The following is a 20,116-nucleotide window of genomic DNA, read 5'->3' as shown; positions in this document are numbered from 1 at the left end:
TTGCTACCGTGGAAGCGCCCGTCGCTGCAGATACTTGGTCAGTCCAGCGTGCGGGGGATCTGCCTCTGGCTCTTCTGCCTTCGACGCTACCAACCACAACCAACCGCTACAGGCTCTCCTCACCTCTTCATGCAATGTGGCCAAAGAACTGCAATATACGTTTCAGACATATTGTTAACAGTCTATCCTTGATTTTTAATTCTCCAATAATAGACACATTCGTGCGTTTGTCTTTCCAAGGCACGCGCAGTAGCCGTCTCCAGGACCACATCTCGTAGGCATCAATTCTCCGTCTATCCGCCGCCTTCATGGTCCACGTCTCGACACCATAAAGGCAGACAGAAAAAACGAGACTCTTCACGAGATGGATTTTGACAGCAGTTGTAATGGCTCTATTCTTCCAAATCTTCGTTAGTTGTGACATTGCCGATTTTGCTAATGTAATCCGGCGCCGTATTTCCAATTCGCTGCCGCCGTTGTTAGATATGAGTGACCCCAGATAGACAAAATTATCGACCACCTCTATACCGTTTAAAGCTGAGTTGTTGTTTTGCAGCTGTTGGTGACGGTCAATTATCGTAATTTTTTTTTGGGGCGGTTTATCTGGAGGCCAAGCACATTACTCTCTGTTTCAACACGACGGATCAGTTCGGCCATTTCTTCATGATTATTAGCTATGAGCGTTGTGTCATCCGCATACCGAAGATTGTATAGTTTTTTTCCACCAATAGACACTCCACCCTTCCAACCATCTTATGCTCTACGCATTATATACTCTCCATATATATTAAATAGGTCTGGAGATAATATACACCCTTGCCTTACTCAAAGTTGTACTCGAAAATTTTTCGAGTTTAGCGAATTGATTCGAACTACTGCATTGTTATCTTTATTATTTTTACAAGATGCATGGGGACTCCCATGTCCAGTAGAACTTTCCACAGATAGTCCCAGTTCACAAAGTCAAAAGCTTTTTTATAGTCTATAAAACAAAGAACGGCTGGAGTTTGAAACTCCCGACATTTTTCAATAAGCTGACGTATATTCAGTATTTGTTCCCTCGTCCCTTTGCCTTTTACAAACCCTGCTTGTTCGTTCGGTATTTGCCATCCAAGGTAACTGCTCAAACGATCTTTAATCATATACAGCAATACTTTACTAGAATGCGATATTAAGGCTAAGGTCTTGTAATTCTCACTTTTTTTTTGTAGATCCTTTCTTGTGTAAATCCTTTATTATTTAACGATATATAACTCTCCTGAATTACCCAATGAGTTGAACTTCCGACGAATCTATACTTCGGTTTTTCAAAAGCCCGCTTTTCCGTTTCGGTTTAAACCGGCTTGGAAGCCCTAGGTCCGCTCCTTACCAGCGGATAAGCGTGTCTAATGAAATGTTCGTGCGCAATACCCCTCATTGAGCATTACATTGAGAGGTGGGGGAACATTTGTATGTCTTAACAAACATAAACACGAGTCTATCCATATTTCCCCTTTAGAAGGTAAATATGAATTAACTTATAAGTTTACATCATAAAGTGATTTGTAGGTTAATACTACATAAATAAAAACAAATTTAACAAGAGTGTAACCTTAGATCAAGTTAATTGGATACGGGTTGGTTTGAAGCCCTTATTTTGGTAATAAAATTCAATTGGTAAATACATTAATTAAATCAGTACTTCATACGTAGTGGACTGTATAATAAAATCGAAAACTGATATAATTTATGTAATTAACTCTGTTAGATTACATATAAGAATTGAAATCACCAAAGAAATACATTAACAATATATCATGGAAGAGATAACAAGTTAACAACACAAGTTTTGACAGAATATCTAAGATACATATAAAATTAATCATACTTAAATAGCTTACAATGTAATAATAACATAATGAAAGAATAATTTATAAAAGTCATCAAAACACTAAGTCACTAAAAGATAAAAGTCATTAAGACATAAAATGGTCGTAAATAAAATTGATTAAATCAGTTCTTGGAATCAAGTGGACTGTATTTTAAATAGGAATAATATTGAATACTGATGTAAATTGATCAATCACCTAGAGCAGCGGTTCCCAACCCACGGTACGCGTACCACTTGGTGGTACTCGATTGATGGTTGGTGGTATGCGAAAAAATATCAGTAATGGCCGACATGCAGGAATGAATGATTTAAAATCATAAAAATAGAAATATTTTTTATATAATTAATAAACATTATCTTAATTAATCATAGTCGACATCAATATATACAGTCGATGATCGCAAATCCGGCAATCAATACCGGTTTCCTCTGATCCGGCATGGATTTTGGAATGCATTCTTAAATTTACCGCGTTAGCGCTCCAATAAATAAATAACTTGAATTTGACACTTCAGAACAGCTCGATGACGATCTTTCATGTTGCGGATAAAATTGGAAGTATGATTAGGAAATTACATTTTTATGATAAGAAATTAGATTAGGAAGCTGCGTATCGAATATGATCAACCTGAAGTATTTGAAATCTTACATAATTTCTTATTCAAAACCAAGATTCGTTTGTCTGGGGATATACGTGAAAAAATAGCATAAAAATAACTTTTACGCAGTATTTCCCCAAACCTGAAGGAGCAAATAATTGAATTTCAATCGCATTTGATAATGAACATTTTCTGACAGCTACGTCATTATCAGTCAAGAAAAAAGAGAATTTAGTTGAACTTTCAAGTGGTAGCATTTTAAAAGCTGAATTAAAAAAAAATAGATTCCAATATCAATTTTGAACAGGAAATTGACAGATTTTGAGACATCGACCAAACACCAAGATATAGAAAAATCCGAAATCTCGAGCCAATCAACATTTTTTTATTACCAGATTCGTGTTTACTGGGCATAGATCTAAAAAAAACATATCTCGTCTCTGAACCATTTTTCGTGTCGAACAGTGTAATTAATAATTAATAATAATAAATTAAGGGTTCATTGGAGTAAATAGATAAGACACGAAGATTAATATAATATAATATAATGATATAATATAATTTATTAATATAATATAATGTTTTCTCCAAAAATTATTTATTGTTGTTGTTGAGTAAGATGTCAAGTTTGACAGTTGTTTGTTTATTATTGTTTTGACAGATCGATTGTTATTCTTATTATCTTGGCGTTTATTATTTATTGCAGAGGTTATGTATTTTCACGTTTATTGTTTATTGCAGAGGCTATGTATTTATCAGAAATTATTTTGAATTTGTTTGCACGCTAAATACCTACTCCCCCTATTTATCACTGGGGAGTGGTTCATTTTCACTTTCACTGATTGGTAGTGGGTAGTGCTTCCAATCCCGGAAGGTTACTTCAGCATCGGGATTGCGGTGCTGGGAATTTCCGATCCCGGGATCCCGGTGCTAGCACCGGGATTTCACATGTATAAGAAAAAAACTTCAATTGCATGTTTTCATATTTCAAAAACGTTCAATTGCATTTTGCAAACTCTCCCGATGCTTAACGCAAAAAATACTCCCATATTGGCGTTCTAATTTTGAGAGTTTGGCTACATTCTTTAAATTTTCGGTTCGCATCCATAAATTTCTAAGATTAAAGAAAACACATCCGAAAATGTAATTGAATAAAGTAAAAAAACATCGCTTTGATTCGTTTTTTACAAATATTTTGTACCGTCTAGTAATTATTCATCGAAACAATCCACCTAATATAAAAATACTCCAATTAAATTTACTTTATGTAAAAAATTCGGATGTGACCAACCTACGACTTTATCTATGTATTTGAGGAATATAAGAAGGATAAAAAACAAAATTCGATAATCTAACACATGTATGTATGTACATACACTTTCACACATACCGGCTATGAGCATTTTCAATACAAATTGAACACAAATGTAGGAAAACTTACACAAGACTAATGTTCTAATTCCGGTTTACGAATTCCGACCAAAACCTTAACTCCGTTAGTACAAAAATAATACAAATATAAATTTTCAGCTAAATATTTTCAGGGCGTGGAAAGAATCGTTGTGACAACATTTTTGACTTTTCTAAGAGGAAAAAATCCCGCTTCCGGTTTATTATATTTAGTGATTTTTTTTCATTGATACAATAATTATACTTGAATTTTTACGTGAAGAGCACACATGTTAAAGGGATCTAAAAAAAATAGTGGAAGAAAAAATTGAACAAGAGTACACTGCCACTTCTGGTTGACGTATGCTTACCAACTTTTATACATAAGTTGGTAAAATTTCAGTTCAATAAATTAAAGGATTTCTTAGAAAAACATAAAAAACCTTGATTCTCTAAATTAAAAGTATTATTTTCGGTTTAGAAAAAAGTATTGGGGTATAATATTAATAATTTCTATTACAAGTAAGAAATTTCAGTCCGATTTCATAAGATGTGATCTAGAAAAAGTTAAAATATGCTTTAAATATCATTGCGGTTGAGCAAAATATCTGCGACAGGTCGTTCATACCATTTCTGGGAAACGGCAAGCCGGCGTCGAAACGGGTGGCAAACAAATGGACTATGACTATCATTGCTCATCCCACCATTTTTCATTATATAATATTGTTTTATGTTTTTTTCCATATTATTTTTGTAAAAATAATATTTTTTAAATAATTTCTGCAAGCACCGTAATCCCGGTATACAGACTAGTTTCAGCACCGGGATTCACGGTTCCAGAAAACACCGGGATCCCGTGCATTTTGATTTACTCTCTTCCACTTGCTCCTGGATTATAATGATGATAAGTATCCCGATGCCCAACGTTTCCAAAATGATGCTGTAGTTGTTGAATCTGAAGATATTGTATCGACAGTTTAGTTAGGTCACGTTTGTTTGGTTGGGGCATGGCTAACAAAGGTCGGCCGATTAAAAAGAGCCCGGGAGTCAAGGAAGAAGGTCATTAGGATCATTTGAAATAGCGGTTAAAGGACGTGAAATCAAACACGCTTCAACCTGCGCAGCGAGAGTTGCCAACGACTCAAATGTGCGATTGGCGAAAACCATACTATTTTTAAATGATATTTCATCATTTTTACTGCGGATTCCCATAATCTGCCAATATGCGGCGATCGCGGTCAAATGAACTTCGATTCTATTTGTGCGAGGACAGATTGACTTTCTTGAAATCTTTATTCAAATAAAAATTGATTATACCCATTTGAGCTCTCGATTGGCTCCTACGAAGTTCATCGCGTTATCCGAATAAACAGTAGTTTTATTCGGTCAAATGGTGGTCAATCTCCCACGACTCCCAAACAAAATAAAACAACGGCCTGGAATCCAATCACCGGTCCGACCCCACTTGCCCCCTTCCTTGCTTTGCCAGTGATTAAAATTAATATATTTCATAGACCAAGAGTTAAAGAACTATTTGATTATGAAAAAAATGAACAGTTATTATGTCTACAACTTTAAGAGGTTTTTTTTTTCGGTCATGAAATATACATATGCAGATACTAGTATATATGTATAATATTATATAAACAAATGAATATTAATAAGCAATCCAGTATGTACGAGTTCGCCACGAGATACAGACGCATCAAAATGCAACTCTCTACCAAAATTCACGTATTCACAATAGGCCTCTTCATTCTCGCAGGTTGTTAAATTATATTGCAAACATTTTACATACTCGCTTTCACAATTCATATATCATCTTAACAGTGAACAATGTGAAGCCGGACACGAAAGAGTTGGACACGGAAGATTCGGATCCGTTTTACGTGACGGCGAATTATACCATCGTTCCTAAAAATATTTCCTATTATCTCGCCACTAGGTAAATATGAAAAACAAAATTATCTCACGCCTTATAATTGATTCGTGTATCAATTAATTTTACTAATGAACTAATGTTGCGCAATATGAGTAATAAGATTAGATATTTGTATTTTAATGGATATTTTTTTAGAGAAAACATTGACAGCTACCAACTTATACCACACGGAGACGTACAAGTATTGGAATCGTCTTTTTTTCGTAAAGATAAACCTGTGAAAGTTATAATCCACGGATGGGCAGGAAACGCGTGGTCACAAATGAATATCCGTGTCAAAGATGGTCTGAAAACATAAATAAACAATAATAAAACGTTTGATGATTATTTAATGAAACGTTTATTTTTCAGCATTCCTCAAATTTCACGATGTCAATGTTATATCAGTGGATTGGGGCATGGATGCTGCTGGTCCTTACGAGGACGTTGTTCTCGCCATTCCATCAGTTGGAAAACAAGTTTCAACTTTTATAGATTGGTTAATTGAAAATGGAGTTATAATCGATAAGTTTCACGTGATTGGCTACAGTGCGGGAGCTCATGTGGCTAGCTCAGCTGCCAAGCATTTGAAAAGAGGAAAAATCCCATATATAACAGGTTTGCTTGTTACCACACTGTTAGACAATTTTTATTTACCTATTTATTTTAAAAAGGCAGAAATTTTTAAAAACAATACATCTTCTATTAATATTATACTATTATGTATATAGTAAATCCTATGTATATGTATATATATATATATATATATATATATATATATATATATATGTATATATATATATATATATATATATATATATATATATATATATATATATATATATATATATATATATGTATATATATATATATATTTATTTATTTATTTTAAACAGACCATTGTGGCATAACAGGAATTCCTAAAGCGCCACAATGGTCAAAAAATATAACACAAAAAAGAAAAAAAACAAAATAACAATTAAACATAAACATAAATACATCCATACATACATAAAAAATAGCATTTAATAATAACAGATAAAGTAAAAATATCAAATAAAATATAGCATAAGGAATGCCTTGCACCTACAGCCAGTTTCAATAAATATGTAAGAAAAAACTACAAATACAAAACATCCCTGTAGGCCCAAATGGAAGAGAGTTAATCAAAATTTCACTCATAAATCACAATCAATCATGAAAACAATGATGAGCGCAGACTACCAGATAAATGGGTTAGAGTAATTTCCGACAATTTACGCTCACTAAGGTGGAAAATACCACATTCAGTCTCGGCAGCAACGATTTCATTAAGAAGTCGGATAGCTCTTGGAATAGGAGCCATTCGAAAAAGGACTGTGCGGGCAGGAGGTACAGCCAACAAATGATGATGTCTACCACGCACATAGTGATTAGGGACATAAAGCCCCAACTGCTCCAGCAACAACGGGCATGACGTATTACCACGTAAGAGCAGGAGAACGAAACGAATTAATGAGAAGTTTCTCCGAAGTTCAAGGGAATTATACCCAAGCATGCCCAAAAGGAAAGGAGTGGGGTAGAGATATGGGTAATACCCATATTCTTTCCTATATAGGAAACGAAGAAATGCTTTTTGCACTTTCTCAATCATCAGAGAGTAATTTGCTTCATGCGGATTCCACACAATCGCATTATACTCTAGCTTACTTCTCACAAGCGAATTGAAAAGCAAGCGAGAAGACAAAGGATTGGAGAATAATCTTGCATATCTCAAAACAAATCCAAGTCGACGAAAGGAAACGTCAGCGACTTTTTTGATATGGTTGTGAAAGGTGAGCTGAGGATCAAAAGTGATACCCAAATCGACAATAGATTCCACACGCTTCAACAAGACGGATCTAATGGAATATCCGTGACAATAGAGCGAATGTGCACGTCCATAGCTCATAATTGCACATTTGTTTAAATTAAGTTTAAGGCCTAAACTAGAACTGAACTCCAAGACAGCGTTAATATCAGCTTGAAGGAGAGAGGCTTGCCTCTCATCCTTGACAGCAAAAAATAATTTAACGTCGTCAGCAAACAAGAGACATGATGCATTACATAAAACTCTAGGGAGGTTATTAATAAGAATTGTAAATAGTAATGGGCCTAAAGTGGACCCCTGAGTAACACCAGATCGAGTAAAAAATGAAGGAGATTCATAAAGACCATATCTAACAAATTGCTTCCTATCACTAAGATAAGAAGCAAAGAGTTTAAGAAGACGCGTTGAAAAACCCACTTCAGCTAACCTGATCAAAAGAGCGTCATTATTGACTTGATCAAAGGCTTTACGAAAGTCAAAGTAGGCTACATCAACTTGCTGACCAACGTCAACTTTAGACATGATCAAATGTGTGAAGCAGGCGAGATTAGTGGTAGTGGAACGACAGGGTGTAAAACCATGTTGCTCATCACACAATAATCTTTTAAACTGCGCAAGAATCAAACGGTGAAGGATGATGTCAAAAATTTTGGGAATATATATATATATATATATATATATATATATATATATATATATATATATATATATATATATACATGCGGTAAAACTACAAGTGAGGAACAAGAGGAACAGATTTTTTTTTGCTTCCTTATGCTGCCCGCGCACATTAAGCATGACTGTATGACAAAAAGAGAGATAATTTCACTGATTTTTAACATATCTTATAAATCCGGTTGGCAACATAATTAAAGATTATTAAATAATTGAACGTGTTAAAATTTCGTAAAAAAATATGCATTGATTATACATATTTATATATTTTTAATACGCGAATGCTTATCCAATAACCAACACTATTGATAACACATTGTTATGTGGAACAATATTATTAAAGATAAAAGTATCTTCCTATGTAAATGATATTTTATAATCAAAAATCAAAACTTACTACATATCAATTGAAAATTACTGATTTTTTAACATATCTTATAAATCCGGTTGGCAACATAATTAAAGATTATTAAACTATTAAATAATTGAACGTGTTAAAATTTCCTACAAAAAATATGCACCTATTTTTACATTTAATTATGTGAAGATTGATATTTTTTGTATAATTAGGTTTAGACCCGGCTAAAACATATTGGAAACACAGTTCAGAAAGACTGGACAAACAAGACGGAAAATATGTTGAAATCATCCACACAAATTCTAGACATTCCGGATTGAATTTTTCCATTGGGCACAACGACTTCTATCCAAATGGTGGATATCTAATGCCGGGCACGGTTTTCGATGGGGACTCGCACAGCAGAGCTTACGACTATTTTGCAGAATCTATTGAGAATGGTGGATTTACAGCAAATCAATGTGCTAATTTTGACGAAATACTTGAGATGCGTTGTTCCAATTTGAGCCAACTGCACATGGGAGGCATTAACCCGAAAAAACAGTAAAATGGCTATACATTTATAATTATATCTATAAAATAAAATTTTACTAAATTATGTATGAATATTATCAATATTATGACATATGTATATCTATTTTTTTTATACATTACAGTGTCGGACTTTTTTACTTGACTACAAACGCATTTTCTCCATATTCCCAAGGATAAGAAATAAAAACGAGACAACTTTTTTAAATTAGAAAAGAATTCCATTATATGTATTTGCCATGTTCACAGAATATTAATGAATATATGTAGCGTTTGTACTTTAATAATAAGAATTTTTTTTTTTAATTCGCCACCTACAATAGTGTCTAATGTGTATTATGTACATGTACATATGTATGTATGTAGAACAATATAGGTACATATATTGTGTTTTAATAAAATTTAAAACTATAACTATGTAGATGTAATTTATTATCTTTATACAGATTATTTATATTTTATGTTTAGCCACCTTATAATTGATGATTATTAGGTATTCAAATTTTGAAGAACAATAATTATCAAAAAATATAAATCAATTAATTTGTATCTTAAAACGTTATCCGTGTTATTATTATTGATCAATTCAGTAATCATTAAACTCTATCCGATTTATAATCAAATTTCCCATGACACAACCAAAACTGGTATCAATTTGATGCTATATATACATATATACATAATATTTAAATAGTGTATTGAATATCACACGTACACATTTATCTCATATCTCTTTTCCCATTTATAATTAAAATTTATAGATAAATATTATCAACTGATGGGGGGAATCCACATCGGCATTTACATCAGTAGTATGTCGTAATTGATCTATCCGATATTGGAAAACATGTAAATTTTCCCAAGTGTTGTGAACATACCCACTCAGTCATCATATTGTAGATAAGAGATATGTACATGTATATAAGTATCAAAAAATTATCCACAGCTCATATCATTAATTCTCAATCAAATTCGAGTTTGAACGCACATTAAAAATGGGTCTTCCTTTACTTTTAATTGTACTCATAGCAAGTGGTAAATGATTTTTACTTTTTTTTAATATACGATGATTTACTTTTTTTATTCATTGAAACAAATTTTATATTTACAGTTCAATATATAGAGTGTAACCCACTGAAATTTGATCCAGCAACAGATGTTGTTCTCAAATTATTTACAAGGTAACAAATACATACATATGTACATATGTAGCAATACAAAGTATCACTCTTATTTTACATATGTATATATACATTCAATACTTATGTTTTATTTTATTTCACCTATAATAGGAAAAATCCATTAGTATTCCAAGAACTTGAAAATGGAAACTTGGAAACATTACAAGCTTCAAATTTCCAACTGGACAAACCTTTGACAATGTTTTCTCATGGATGGTCTGACATGCCAAATTTAGTAAATGCTCCAGAATTGGTCGCAGGTAATTTTAAAACTTTTTATCGGGTAATATTGCTTTTTACGAATGGTCTATTCAACAATATTAAATGTACACTATTTTAGCTTCGTTGGCTTCATCAGACGTCAACGTTATAGTAGTAGATTGGAGCAAAGGTACGTCCGGACCTGAAGAGGATGTGGTAGCGAGGGCTGCACCTATAGGAAAGTTTGCAGCCCGTTTATTGGACTGGTTGTCAACACTTGGACTCAAACTTGACGATGTACATTTGGTTGGTGTCAGCTTAGGTAGTCATGTTGCTGGTTGGATTGGCAAAAGCGTTGAGAATGGAAAAGTTGGTTATCTCACAGGTAATTAATTCATAAGTTAATTACATAAAATTAAATTTATTGCTATATTTATTTATAATAATTTTTTTTTAGCTTGTGATCCATCTAAGAGATTTTGGGATAATAATCCCGATAAGGTTAATGCTGGTGATGCCAAATATGTTGAAATTATCCATTCAAATACTGCTTCCCACGGCTTAGTCTATCCTACTGGAACAGCTGATTTTTATCCAAATGGAGGAAAAACTATGCCTGGTTGTGAAAATGATGTGGGACAGTTCTGTTCTCATGGAAGGGCCATGGAATATTTAGTTGATTCTATTGACAATCAACGATTTGTCGCCATGAAATGCAATAACTATGATGAAATTGATCGTGGAAACTGTGCAAATATTGGAACCTCTTACATGGGTGGAGCTTCTCCTAAAAATATGTAAGCAAGTGTTTTAATTTTATAAATACTTTTTTTTATCCATGTCCATGTACATATTAATTTTCGTGATTATTTTTAGATCTGGAGTATATTATTTGACAACAAATGCTGAAAAGCCTTACTATCAAGGCTAATCTGTGATATTAATTACATTATGTATATTTTTGAAAGAAAATAAAAAACTGTATGAAATTTAACTTAATGAATCTATTTTTTCTTTCTCATTCTTAATGAATCTATACTAAAAATGATCATAGTTATTATAAGAAATGAGCACATATTATACATACAAACTTCCATTTCTTAGAGTCGTGTTGAAAATTATAATATATTTAAAATTCAATGTAAAACATAAATATCTTTGTACTACACAGATTGTATATTGATGATTTCATTTAGAAGTATTGTGTATCCATGACTATCCATATATGCATTTGAGGAATATACATACATATGTACATGGACATGTACATATGTATATATGTAAGATATCTAATTTTTGTTCGAAACACGGAATGCTTTTTAAAAAATCAAAATTCAGAAGTGATCAAGTTGAATACAATGAGACTTTAATTTACGATTTTATGAGAGTCAACGTACCTGCCATTCAAAGTTCCAGTTTATTTTTTAGTTTAGGAGAAAAAAAAGTTTAAGACAAACAAAAAACAAAAAATTGTGAAGTTAGCATTTAATGATAGTATAAATGATGTTCGAAATATCTCCAAAAATACAAATACCCACAAAAATACTATACAGTAAATACTAAAAAGTAACATGAAATACTAAAAAGTGAAAAATTAAATCACGACCAATTAAGACAAATCAGTCAATTTCATACCCTAATACTTTTTGAATCGTAAGTAGTACTTTTACTCTAGATCAGCGTTTCTCAACCTTTTTTGACTCGCGTACCACTTGGTGTACATAACGTTAAATTGTACCACCAAATAAAAAAAAAATGATTGTATTTCATGAAATTTGTTTTTGCAAGAGTAATTATTATATATAGTATTTGCATGGTAAGGAATGTGAAGACAGGATACACGCAATATATAGATATGTTTTGGTAAGAAATTTTATGGAAAATAAATTTTACTTAAGTTTCATCATTTTCGACACATAAATTTCAAAAATCTAATTTTCTTATCATATGTACTTTCAATTTTATCTGCAACATTAAAGATTATTATCGAACTGTTCTCAAGTGTCAAATTCAAGTTATTTATTGGAGCGTAAATTTAAAAATGCACTCCAAAATCCATGCCGGATCTGAGGAGAACGTATCGATTGCAAGATTTTCGATCATCGTCTGTACATATTGACGTCAACGATAACTAATTAAGATAATGTTTATTAATTACTAGTTGTTTTACCCGGCTTCGCTCAATATTTGTAATATAAACAGCTTAAAAATGGTGAATCTAATAGTAAATATTCATTTGTTTTTTTATTAAATTTATTTTAATCGAAAAAAATATAATATTCAACCAATTGAATTGTCGTCATAGAAATTTTTTTTTTCGAAGTTCCCAAACAAAGATACAAACTTACAAAGTCTCTTTCGAAATTATATATTAGATATAAAAAATATGTATATTTTTATGATTGTAAATTATTCATTCCTGCATGTCCGCCATTACTGATTTTTTTTCGCGTACCACCAAGTGGTACGCGTACCACAGGTTGGGAAACGCTGCTCTAGAGAATCGATGTTTTTTATGTTTTTCTCAGAAACCTTTTAATTTATTGTACTGAAATATCATATCTAGAAATTTAAGCTTAATATCAAGTTATATATAAAATTTGATAAGCCTCCGTCAACCGGAAGTTGCAGTTTATTCTTGTTCGATTTTTCTTTATGTATAATGTGATGAAAATATTGTATAATGTGATGAAAATACTCTTATTGTATAATGTGATGAAAATAAAATGACTCTTATTGTATAATGTGATGAAAATAAAAAAAAAATCACTAAATTTAATAAACTGAAAGTGGAATTTTTTCTTCAGAATAATCAAAAATGTAGTGACCACGATTCTTTCCACACCCCTGAATGTATCAAGCTGAAAATTTATATTTGTATTATTTATGTACATACGAACTTAGAGCTGATAAGATTTTGATTTGAATTCATAAACAGGAAGCAGTATTTTTTTTAAAATAATATTTCATTATTTTATTTTGACTTCATATTATTTTATTTTGACTTTATATTATTTTATTTTGACTTAATATTATTTTATTTTCTTGATATTTAATGTGTATTATAATTATAGTGATTTTAAGTAATACAAAATTTCCAACAAAATCCAACATACTGGAAGTAGAACTATATTTGCCTATATTTGCGCTCAATTTGTATCGAAAATGCTCTCATAGCCGGTATGTGAGAACGTGTTTGTCGTATATTTAAAATTTGTTCTCGTGTGCCTCTGTCTTTGAAAAATTCTGCTTGCTCTTCCGGATTTTGCCAGTTCAAATTCAAATTTAGAAAAGTAACGGAGCGCGTTCCGGCTTAGAAAAAAAGTGCTGGAACGTCGCTCCGGCCTGCTTCGCCCCCATTACATTACATATTCATTGGGAAATGGAATATGGAAATGGAATCTATTCGCAACGGCAAAAAAATGAGAATTAGAATTTATATTGTAATTTCAAATAAAATTTGTTGCATATGTTTTTAATTATATTGATAATATATTATATAATCAATATTCATAATAATACTCTCTTTTCTATTTCCATTGATTCTTCTCTGGTTATTCACTCTACTCTAATCTTTTCTTAAGAACTTATAATTTCTTAAGAAATAATATTCATAAAAACGGACGCGATGTATGTATGTTTGTGCCGGACGCGTCAACCAGTATGGAGATTTAAAAAAAACAAATTAAAGAATGCCAAGATGTATTATTACTTATTGTTATATTCGATTTCAAATACGATTTCGATTAGTTTTCCAATTCCAGTTTCGGATTTATTTTTCAGTTCTGGATCCGGATTCTTTTTTCAATTCCGGATCCGGATTCCTGTTTCAGTTCCAGTTCCCAATTTTTGCTTCAATTCCGGATCCGGATTCATGTTTTAGTTCCGGATCCCGGTTTCATTTTCAGTTCCGGATCCGGATTCCTGATTCAATTCCGGATCCAAATTCCTTTTTCAATTCCAAATACGGCCTCCATTTTCAGTACCGGATCCAGTTTATTTTTTCAGCTCCAGATCCGGATTAATGTTTCAGTTCCGGGTCTCGATTAATTATTACTACACGTATTGTAACTTTATTTTAAATCATGTATCAATTTGTTTCTGAAACCACCCGTTGAAATTTCAACGGGCACAACATTAGTTATAATATAGTGTGTATATGAGTATAACACATATAAAATAAATAATTAATATATGTAAAAAATGACTGGACTTAAGGTAGTGGCCCAGAAGAAGGAGTCGTAGCAAATGCCCCACTCGTTGAAAAGTTTGTAGCCAGCTTCATCGATTGGCTATCCTTGGATTAAAATTTTATAACGTTCATCTAATTGGTGTAAGTTTGGTTACCCATGTAGTAGGTTGGGCTGGTAGAAGCTGCCAAAGAAGAAAAATACCATATCTTACAGGTATGAATAGTTTATTTATTATACACATTATATCATACAAATAATATTTGAGTCGTTATATTTGAAATTGGCGTATTTTGAAGTCGGCAATTAATACATATTGATGATATTGAAAATTTAACAAAATGGAAAACAGCTCGAGTTGAACTGTTGGTCCCGTCTAAAACCAAACAAAATAAAACAACGGCCTAGAATCCAATCACCGGTCCGCCCCCACTTCCCCCCTTCCTTACTTTGCCAGTGATTAAAATTAATATCTGTCATAGACCAAGAGACAAAGAACTATTTGATTATGAAAAAAATGAACAGTTATTATATCGACAGCTTTAAGAGGTTTTTTTTCGGTCATGAAATATACATATGCAGATACTAGTATATATGTATAGTATTATATAAACAAATGAATATTAATGAGCAATCCAGTATGTACGAGTTCGCCACGAGATACAGACGCATCAAAATGCAACTCTCTACCAAAATTCACGTGTTCACAATAAGCCTCTTCATTCTCGCAGGTTGTTAAATTATATTGCAAACATTTTACATACTCGCTTTCACAATTCATATATCATCATCTTAATAGTGAACAATGTGAAGTCGGACACGAAAGAGTCGGACACAGAAGATTCGGACCCGTTTTACGTGATGGCGAATGATACCATCGTTCCTAAAAATATTTCCTATTATCTCGCCACTAGGTAAATATAAAAAATAAAATTATCTCACTCGTTCTAATTGATTCGTGTATCGATTAATTTTACTAATATGAACTAATGTTGCGCAATATGAGTAATAAGATTAGATATTTGTATTTTAATGGATATTTTTTTAGAGAAAACATTGACAGCTACCAACTTATACCACACGGAGACGTACAAGTATTGGAATCGTCTTTTTTTCGTAAAGATAAACCTGTGAAAATTATAATCCACGGATGGGTAGGAAACGCGTGGTCACAAATGAATATTCGCGTCAAAGATGGTCTGAAAACATAAATAAACAATAATAAAACGTTTGATGATTATTTAATGAAACGTTTATTTTTCAGCATTCCTCAAATTTCACGATGTCAATGTTATATCAGTGGATTGGGGCATGGATGCTGCTGGTCCTTACGAGGACGTTGTTCTCGCCATTCCATCTGTTGGAAAACAAGTTTCCACTTTTATAGATTGGTTAATTGAAAATGGAGTTATGATCGATAAGTTTCACGTGATTGGCTACAGTGCGGGAGCTCATGTGGCTAGCTCAGCTGCCAAGCATTTGAAAAGAGGAAAAATCCCATATATAACAGGTTTGCTTGTTACCACACTGTTAGACAATTTTTATTTACCTATTTATTTTAAAAAGGCAGAAATTTTTAAAAACAATACATCTTCTATTAATATTATACTATTATATAGTAAATCGTATGTACGTACATAGGTAAATAAAAAATAGTCACTTCAAAAGATTATCGACAAGATAGTATATGTATTACTGTACACGTACAGATTTTGATTTTACTTATTTAATTCACTTATATAAATTTATATTTATATAGGTCATACATAAATTTGTGTATGTACATATAACATGACGGTATTCGGTATCACCGTTCAAGACCCAATCCTCGGCAGTTTTTTCATCAAAATGCAAAAACAACACCACTATTCGTTTGCAAGATGTACTTTAAAATTTATTTTGAATATCAAAACGTGTGTAAGCTCCTGGGCTTCTTTTCTAAACTAACTACATTACAAAAAGAGGTGGCCAAGAGCCTGGCCACAACTGGTGACTTGTGAGCAACTTGGTGAGTGTCTTTGTTGCTCAACCAATCAAATGTATGCAGTTGTATGGAGCATGCCACACCGGGAAACTCACCGGTTTCCCGAGCCATCAAGTGACACAATCAGTGAGATTCGGTTACCTTACCGGCGTTTGTTCTGGTCACGATGATTTTTATTATTGATTGAGTGACTAGTGCGATTCCTAAAAAAGTATAGCGTTGTATTGAGCGATGACAAACTTGGTGATCAGTTGCCAGGGACTATATAGAGAAAAAACTATATTTTTACTTTGCTTATGTTATAATATTTTATTATTGATTATACATATTTATATATTTTTAATACGCGAATGCTTATCCAATAACCAACACTATTGATAACACATTGTTATGTGGAACAATATTATTAAAGATAAAAGTATCTTCCTATGTAAATGATATTTTATAATCAAAAATCAAAACTTACTACATATCAATTGAAAATTATTGATTTTTTAACATATCTTATAAATCCGGTTGGCAACATAATTAAAGATTATTAAACTATTAAATAATTGAACGTGTTAAAATTTCCTACAAAAAATATGCACCTATATTTACATTTAAGTATGTGAAGATTATATTTTTTGTATAATTAGGTTTAGACCCGGCTAAAACATATTGGAAACACAGTTCAGAAAGACTGGACAAACAAGACGGAAAATATGTTGAAATCATCCACACAAATTCTAGACATTTTGGATTGAATTTCTCCATTGGGCACAACGACTTCTATCCAAATGGTGGATATCTTATGCCGGGCACGGTTGTCGATGGAGACTCGCACAGCAGAGCTTACGACTATTTTGCAGACTCTATTGAGAATGGTGGATTTACAGCAAATCAATGTGCTAATTTTGACGAAATACTTGAGATGCGTTGTTCCAATTTGAGCCAACTGCACATGGGAGGCATTAACCCGAAAAAACAGTAAAATGACTATACATTTATAACTATATCTATAAAATTAAATTTTGCTAAATTATGTATGAATATTATCAATATTATGACATATGTATATCTGGGTTTTTTTTATATATTACAGAGTCGGACTTTTTTACTTGACTACAAACGCATTTTCTCCATATTCCCAAGGATAAGAAATAAAAACGAGACAACTTTTTTAAATTAGAAAAGAATTCCATTATATGTATTTGCCATGTTCACAGAATATTAATGAATATATTTAGTGTTTGTAATTTAAAACGTTTGTACTTTAATAATAAGAATTTTTTTTTAATTCGCCACCTACAATAGTGTCTAATGTGTATTATGTACATGTACATGAATGTATGTAGAACAATATAGGTACATATATTGTATTTTAATAAAATTTAAAACGATAACAATGTAGATGTTATTTATTATCTTTATACAGATTATTTATATTTTATGTTTAGCCGCCTTATAATTGATGATTATTAGTTATTCAAATTTTGAAGAACAATAATTATCAAAAAATATAAATCAATTAATTTGTGTCTTAAAACGTTATCCGTGTTATTATTATTGATCAATTCAAGTATAATCATTAAACTCTATCCGATTTATAATCAAATTTCCCATGACACAACCAAAACTGGTATCAATTTGATGCTATACATATATACATATATACATAATATTTAAATAGTGTATTGAATATCACACGTATACATTTATCTCATATCTCTTTTCCCATTTATAATTAAAATTTATAGATAAATATTATCAACTGATGGGGGGAATCCACATCGGAATTTACATCAGTAGTATGTCGTAATTGATCTATCCGATATTGGAAAACATGTAAATTTTCCCAAGTGTTGTGAACATACCCACTCAGTCATCATATTGTAGATAAGAGATATGTACATGTATATAAGTATCAAAAAATTATCCACAGCTCATATCATTAATTCTCAATCAAATTCGAGTTTGAACGCACATTAAAAATGGGTCTTCCTTTACTTTTGATTGTACTCATAGCAAGTGGTAAATGATTTTTACTTTTTTTTTAATATACGATGATTTACTTTTTTTATTCATTGAAACAAATTTTATATTTACAGTTCAATATATAGAGTGTAACCCACTGAAATTTGATCCAGCAACAGATGTTGTTCTCAAATTATTTACAAGGTAACAAATACATACATATGTACATATGTAGCAATACAAAGTATCACTCTTATTTTACATATGTATATATACATTCAATACTTATGTTTTATTTTATTACACCTATAATAGGAAAAATCCATTAGTATTCCAAGAACTTGAAAATGGAAACTTGGAAACATTACAAGCTTCAAATTTCCAACTGGACAAACCTTTGACAATGTTTTCTCATGGATGGTCTGACATGCCAAATTTAGTAAATGCTCCAGAATTGGTCGCAGGTAATTTTAAAACTTTTTATCGGGTAATATTGCTTTTTACGAATGGTCTATTCAACAATATTAAATGTACACTATTTTAGCTTCGTTGGCTTCATCAGACGTCAACGTTATAGTAGTAGATTGGAGCAAAGGTACGTCCGGACCTGAAGAGGATGTGGTAGCGAGGGCTGCACCTATAGGAAAGTTTGCAGCCCGTTTATTGGACTGGTTGTCAACACTTGGACTCAAACTTGACGATGTACATTTGGTTGGTGTCAGCTTAGGTAGTCATGTTGCTGGTTGGATTGGCAAAAGCGTTGAGAATGGAAAAGTTGGTTATCTCACAGGTAATTAATTCATAAGTTAATTACATAAAATTAAATTTATTGCTATATTTATTTATAATAATTTTTTTTTTAGCTTGTGATCCATCTAAGAGATTTTGGGATAATAATCCCGATAAGGTTAATGCTGGTGATGCCAAATATGTTGAAATTATCCATTCAAATACTGCTTCCCACGGCTTAGTCTATCCTACTGGAACAGCTGATTTTTATCCAAATGGAGGAAAAACTATGCCTGGTTGTGAAAATGATGTGGGACAGTTCTGTTCTCATGGAAGGGCCATGGAATATTTAGTTGATTCTATTGACAATCAACGATTTGTCGCCATGAAATGCAATAACTATGATGAAATTGATCGTGGAAACTGTGCAAATATTGGAACCTCTTACATGGGTGGAGCTTCTCCTAAAAATATGTAAGCAAGTGTTTTAATTTTATAAATACTTTTTTTTATCCATGTCCATGTACATATTAATTTTCGTGATTATTTTTAGATCTGGAGTATATTATTTGACAACAAATGCTGAAAAGCCTTACTATCAAGGCTAATCTGTGATATTAATTACATTATGTATATTTTTGAAAGAAAATAAAAAACTGTATGAAATTTAACTTAATGAATCT

General features: G+C 31.9%; 4 protein-coding genes across 4 annotated transcripts; all 4 read left to right on the top strand.

Annotated features, from left to right (window-relative positions):
• Positions 1–5,532: 5,532 nt before the first annotated feature.
• LOC143910608 (pancreatic lipase-related protein 2-like) lies at positions 5,533–9,752 on the top strand. Its single transcript, XM_077429155.1, has 6 exons — positions 5,533–5,623; positions 5,689–5,803; positions 5,936–6,084; positions 6,152–6,397; positions 8,874–9,204; positions 9,318–9,752. Exons 1-6 carry the CDS (start codon positions 5,533–5,535, stop codon positions 9,370–9,372), a joined length of 987 nt encoding a protein of 328 aa, XP_077285281.1. The 3' UTR covers positions 9,373–9,752.
• Positions 9,753–10,141: 389 nt separating this feature from the next.
• LOC143916369 (pancreatic lipase-related protein 2-like) lies at positions 10,142–11,575 on the top strand. Its single transcript, XM_077437433.1, has 6 exons — positions 10,142–10,227; positions 10,304–10,373; positions 10,485–10,633; positions 10,714–10,959; positions 11,032–11,371; positions 11,451–11,575. Exons 1-6 carry the CDS (start codon positions 10,188–10,190, stop codon positions 11,503–11,505), a joined length of 900 nt encoding a protein of 299 aa, XP_077293559.1. The 5' UTR covers positions 10,142–10,187; the 3' UTR covers positions 11,506–11,575.
• A 3,816-nt stretch (positions 11,576–15,391) lies between these two features.
• Positions 15,392–18,280, top strand: LOC143911171 (pancreatic lipase-related protein 2-like). The gene is made up of 6 exons (XM_077429979.1): positions 15,392–15,495; positions 15,564–15,678; positions 15,813–15,961; positions 16,029–16,274; positions 17,387–17,717; positions 17,833–18,280. The coding sequence occupies exons 1-6, from the start codon at positions 15,405–15,407 to the stop codon at positions 17,885–17,887; spliced, it is 987 nt and encodes a 328-aa protein (XP_077286105.1). The 5' UTR covers positions 15,392–15,404; the 3' UTR covers positions 17,888–18,280.
• A 312-nt stretch (positions 18,281–18,592) lies between these two features.
• On the top strand, positions 18,593–20,108 carry LOC143911248 (pancreatic lipase-related protein 2-like). Its single transcript, XM_077430106.1, has 6 exons — positions 18,593–18,761; positions 18,839–18,908; positions 19,020–19,168; positions 19,249–19,494; positions 19,568–19,907; positions 19,987–20,108. The coding sequence occupies exons 1-6, from the start codon at positions 18,722–18,724 to the stop codon at positions 20,039–20,041; spliced, it is 900 nt and encodes a 299-aa protein (XP_077286232.1). The 5' UTR covers positions 18,593–18,721; the 3' UTR covers positions 20,042–20,108.
• Positions 20,109–20,116: the final 8 nt, after the last annotated feature.

Source organism: Arctopsyche grandis, chromosome 1 (assembly GCF_051622035.1).
Source record: "Arctopsyche grandis isolate Sample6627 chromosome 1, ASM5162203v2, whole genome shotgun sequence".
NCBI lineage: Eukaryota > Metazoa > Arthropoda > Insecta > Trichoptera > Hydropsychidae > Arctopsyche > Arctopsyche grandis.
The sequence above is the reverse complement of the archived record's forward strand: the minus strand, read 5'-3'. Positions and strand labels throughout refer to the sequence as shown.

Coding starts and splice junctions, on each gene's coding strand:
- LOC143910608 (XM_077429155.1), top strand. CDS start 5,533: ATGTACGAGTTCGCCACGAGATACAGACGCATCAAAATGCAACTCTCT. Junction 5,624..5,688: donor AGGCCTCTTCATTCTCGCAG/GTTGTTAAATTA, acceptor TCATCTTAACAG/TGAACAATGTGAAGCCGGAC. Junction 6,398..8,873: donor AAAAATCCCATATATAACAG/GTTTGCTTGTTA, acceptor TTGTATAATTAG/GTTTAGACCCGGCTAAAACA.
- LOC143916369 (XM_077437433.1), top strand. CDS start 10,188: ATGGGTCTTCCTTTACTTTTAATTGTACTCATAGCAAGTG. Junction 10,374..10,484: donor GTTCTCAAATTATTTACAAG/GTAACAAATACA, acceptor CACCTATAATAG/GAAAAATCCATTAGTATTCC. Junction 11,372..11,450: donor GGAGCTTCTCCTAAAAATAT/GTAAGCAAGTGT, acceptor GATTATTTTTAG/ATCTGGAGTATATTATTTGA.
- LOC143911171 (XM_077429979.1), top strand. CDS start 15,405: ATGTACGAGTTCGCCACGAGATACAGACGCATCAAAATGCAACTCTCT. Junction 15,962..16,028: donor GAATATTCGCGTCAAAGATG/GTCTGAAAACAT, acceptor TTTATTTTTCAG/CATTCCTCAAATTTCACGAT. Junction 17,718..17,832: donor GGCATTAACCCGAAAAAACA/GTAAAATGACTA, acceptor TATATATTACAG/AGTCGGACTTTTTTACTTGA.
- LOC143911248 (XM_077430106.1), top strand. CDS start 18,722: ATGGGTCTTCCTTTACTTTTGATTGTACTCATAGCAAGTG. Junction 19,495..19,567: donor AAAAGTTGGTTATCTCACAG/GTAATTAATTCA, acceptor TTTTTTTTTTAG/CTTGTGATCCATCTAAGAGA. Junction 19,908..19,986: donor GGAGCTTCTCCTAAAAATAT/GTAAGCAAGTGT, acceptor GATTATTTTTAG/ATCTGGAGTATATTATTTGA.